Source organism: Triticum aestivum, chromosome 4A (assembly GCF_018294505.1).
Source record: "Triticum aestivum cultivar Chinese Spring chromosome 4A, IWGSC CS RefSeq v2.1, whole genome shotgun sequence".
NCBI classification, from domain to species: domain Eukaryota; kingdom Viridiplantae; phylum Streptophyta; class Magnoliopsida; order Poales; family Poaceae; genus Triticum; species Triticum aestivum.
The window spans coordinates 520,671,495-520,675,265 of NC_057803.1; the positions used below are offsets into that span (position 1 = coordinate 520,671,495).

General features: G+C 48.5%; 1 protein-coding gene across 1 annotated transcript in view; it reads right to left on the bottom strand.

The window, feature by feature from the left end:
- Nucleotides 1-3,708, bottom strand: part of LOC123083874 (uncharacterized) — a 5,638-nt gene extending 1,930 nt beyond the window's left edge. Inside the window, exons 1-6 of the mRNA XM_044505757.1 lie at nt 2,025-3,708; nt 1,758-1,916; nt 1,516-1,644; nt 1,160-1,403; nt 342-1,055; nt 4-246 (exon numbers count right to left, since the gene is read on the bottom strand). Of these exons, the coding sequence (XP_044361692.1) occupies nt 4-246; nt 342-1,055; nt 1,160-1,403; nt 1,516-1,644; nt 1,758-1,916; nt 2,025-2,846 (2,311 nt within the window). The 5' untranslated portion in view covers nt 2,847-3,708. The remainder of the gene's footprint in view (nt 1-3; nt 247-341; nt 1,056-1,159; nt 1,404-1,515; nt 1,645-1,757; nt 1,917-2,024) is intronic.
- Between the last annotated feature and the right edge of the window lie 63 nt (nt 3,709-3,771).

A 3,771-nucleotide genomic window follows, 5' to 3' on the forward strand; every position in this document is an offset into this window, starting at 1 on the left:
GGCCGGCAGGCCCAGGGGCAACTCTCCTTTTGGGTGGTGGTGCGGGTAGTGATATTTCCTCAACCGGTTTGTTCAGGTTTACACAGTCTGCCTCTACTTCCTCTCTGAAGTCCAAAAGGCCAGTGGCTACAGACCTAGTGCAACTAACCGGTGACACGTGTGCCACCACACGGTGTTCTTGTGTGGGATGTATAGTTGCGCTCCCTATGTGAAAGGGGGTTGATGGTGTCACCTGGTCTGCAGACCCTGTTTTATAGAGACAAAAAAACTCTGTTATTAATAATACGAAGACCCCGAAAATAGAGTTGTGTGTTATGCTGCGAAGAGGGAATGCTGTTTACCAGGAGTTTTAGTGGAGAATTCACCAGCGCCGAACAGGTCTTTCCGCGTGATGCCCTTTATGGAACCAATGCTCAACGAGGTAGGTTCTTTTGCTTTATTGCAAGGAGGTGTGAAGACGCCCAGGTCAAATGACGGCGTCTCCTCGATAAGTGGGTGTCCAGACGGGTAGTTCCATTGACGCCTGTTGTCGAAGTTGGGGTCTTGAGCACAACAAACAGAGTATGTTGCTGCACCATCCTTGACATCTTTTGCGCCAGATGATTGACCTCTACTTGCAAGTTCCAGGATGGAATCCCTGGTTGCAGTGGAACCGTCAACAATCTGCTTGCCTGACCTGCTGTACCTCTCTGCTTCTCTTATCAAGCTGTCTAGTGCGATGTTGACGACAGGCGAGCTGTCTTCCGGGTTGCCATCTTCCAGGGCAGAAGTTGAACGTATTGCTGTAGGGTGTGATAAACAATCATTCACATTATCTTCGCTGTCTGTGATGTCCATGACGCCTGATGGCCCGCACTCAAATGTTACCTTCTTCGGTTTCTTTGCTATCCTTTTGAACCGCCTAGGAGTCACCTCGACAACGTCCGGTGATGAGTTTGTGTTGCCCTGACACCCGCCGCTCGCTGGAGGTGTTGGTTTGGCATTGCAAGGCGTTGACACAGCGAGATCTGGTATTGGGGATGCGTTGCGGCAATTACCAGAATCAACATCGACACCTGAAAAATGGGCATCATGTGCCAAAACTTAGGTCACCACAGGGGCAACGATTTTTTTTTCTGTGGACGTCGTATAAAAAAACGCAAATAATTGCATTTGTTACCTGATGCACCCCTTCGCATCCTTATCGCAGCATGTTGCCTCTCGAAGTTTTTGAAGAACGAAAAGAATTCATCCCTCATTCTTTTGGCCTCCTTCTTTATTTTTTGTTGGGCAGAGTTTTCCAAGGTATTTAGTGCACTGAAATGACGGTGGTTCTCCTCTTCTTTCTTCCTTGCAGTGGAAATTAGAACCTCCTCACAACGGGCTGTGAACTTTGATATTTTGTCTAAGACGAGGTAAGAAGCCTGCTCAATAAAACAAAAAGGAGGTAATGAGTTATATGCCAATTTTTTGGTTTTTGTCGATCCTCAATTTGCGTATGCAGTGCAAGTTCCTTTCATGTTACAATGTATATACCTCCTTAATGTCTAACGAACCACGATTTGATGGAACAGAGCTTCGAGAGTCACGACCGGCTGATGTGCTTGCTGCCCGTTGCCTTGTTATAGGGTTTCTGTGATAACAGACATCTGCTGCTGGTCTTGGCTGTTTGTATCGGGAAGATTTTAGTGGGTGATTGTCATAGGAAAACGCTGCATATATGAAGGAGATGACGCAAAATTTGTGTGGGGGGAGAGGTGGAGGGGGATAACCCTTACCAGGAGTCTGCCATAGATGACTGGGTAATCTCCCTTGCGCGACTTGATGTCCTTTTCAATTATTGATCTGATAGCTGCGTAGCTGTACGCCTTCACTCTTGGGCGCGCGGTGTGGTCGATGTTCTGCTCTCCAACGTCAAGATTGTCAATATAGAACACCTGTGGAAAGCGAGTTCGGTCAAAGGTAAGGTCAAAAAACGGCATCCGTGTTAGAAAGAACACACAAAAAAATGCTGGCGTTGCCCTTGGATTTTTGTGAAGTCTTACCAGTACAAATGGGAGGCAACCTGATAGATTAGACTTCAGACGCCCTCCTAGAAGGTCTGCCTTCACCCTCTTCGCCGCAACTAACAGCTCTTCCCTTGTATATCGGCACCAGTTGTGCATATGTATGAGCTCTGCCGTTGCCAGCGCGCCCCAATAATCAGTACAGAAGTAGTCGTTCTTCATTGTTGGAGCGAGGAGGTATGTGCATGCGCATATGACCAGCCCCACTTTGAACCTGTTCTTCTCGTGTGTCGTCATAGGACGCCCGTATGTCTGCTTCACAGCTTCAACGATTGGCAGTATGCTGTGCTCTCCTGGACCAATTCCAAACATCTCTCTTATCTGTGTCACCACTGCCTCCGGAACAGCGTGGTCTGGAGGGCGAACAGGAGCAGTTCCACATGGTATGCCGATGACCAGTTTGACATCTTCATCGAAAAATTGCATGTCGCGTTTGTGATCAATTGTAATTGAACTTGCCTCCCCATCGATGTGGCTTAGGATAGACATCAAGAAATGCCTATCCGTCCTTGTTATCTTTGGTAGCTCTAGCAGCCCCCCAAACTCCATCTCGGCTACATACTGTCGTTTCTCCTCATCAAATGAGGAAATCAGGTCGTGCAACTTCTTCACGCTGCACCTTGACCCGATTGAGGGTGCTTTTCCATTGACCTGGATCTGATCTTCCTTGTCCGAATCAGACTCGGCGACCGCGCCTCCTGCAGGAAAACCAATCCCCTCTTCGTCTTCTGATTCAGATGGAACGTCATCAATCTGTCGGAGCGTGCTAGGTCCCGAAGCAGGGACCCCGTAGCCGTCCATCCTGTGACAAACGAAAATGGCAAGAGAAAAGTTAATTTTCGGATTTCCCGACAGCTAAATTACACAAATACACAGTTGCCATTCTCTAGATAGAGAAATGAAGGTGGTGCTCAGAAGTTCATGCCTAGAGAAGTAAAATGCTCTTGCTAAGAAAAAAAAGATTAAATCATAATCGTTTTGCGTGAGGAAGCGACTGTTTTTTTTCAGATTACTACTTGCTAGATTTCTTACTATCTTGTTGGCAAAAAAAAGATCTAAAAAAAATCATATTTAGAGCTCCTAGAGTTGTCATCTGCAAAATCCGTTCGTCCAAAAAAAGGCCAGATTTCCACACAAAGTATTTTATTTACATTTTTTTTGCTAGCTTGCATCATACATGTACCTAATCTAGCTGCTTCCTAGAACTAGATAAGATAGCAATTGCAATTAACGCGTTGAATGCAGAGACAAAGAAGAAAACACAGTGTCAGGCAGTGAAGAAAAAAACAGAGTCAGAAGCAGAGAATGAAAAAACAGCCTCAGTGGGTGGCCGGTTATCCCGGTTTCGGCTGCTGGACGGCAGCCCCGCAAACGGATCAGCCGGAGTCCTCCCTAGCTGATTCGAGGCTCAGGCGAGCGATGGACGACGGCGGGAGCGGCGAGCTGCAGAGGGCCTGGGATGAGCTCCCCGACAGCTCGCCTCGCTCAGACCATCGGCGCGCCCGTGGTTGACGGCGTGCGGCAGGGACGCGGCGTCCGTGGTCGTCCGCGTGCGGCAGGGATGCGGCGTCTGTGGTCGTCGGCGTGCGGCGGCTAGGTTTGGTGGCTCGCTCCTCGTGTGCGTGTCTCTTGTTTTAATCCCCGTGCGCCTGCTTGTGGCTAATTGTGCGTGATGGTGGATGCTGACTGAGCTCGTTTACATGGGCTGGCTGGGCCGAATTTCTGT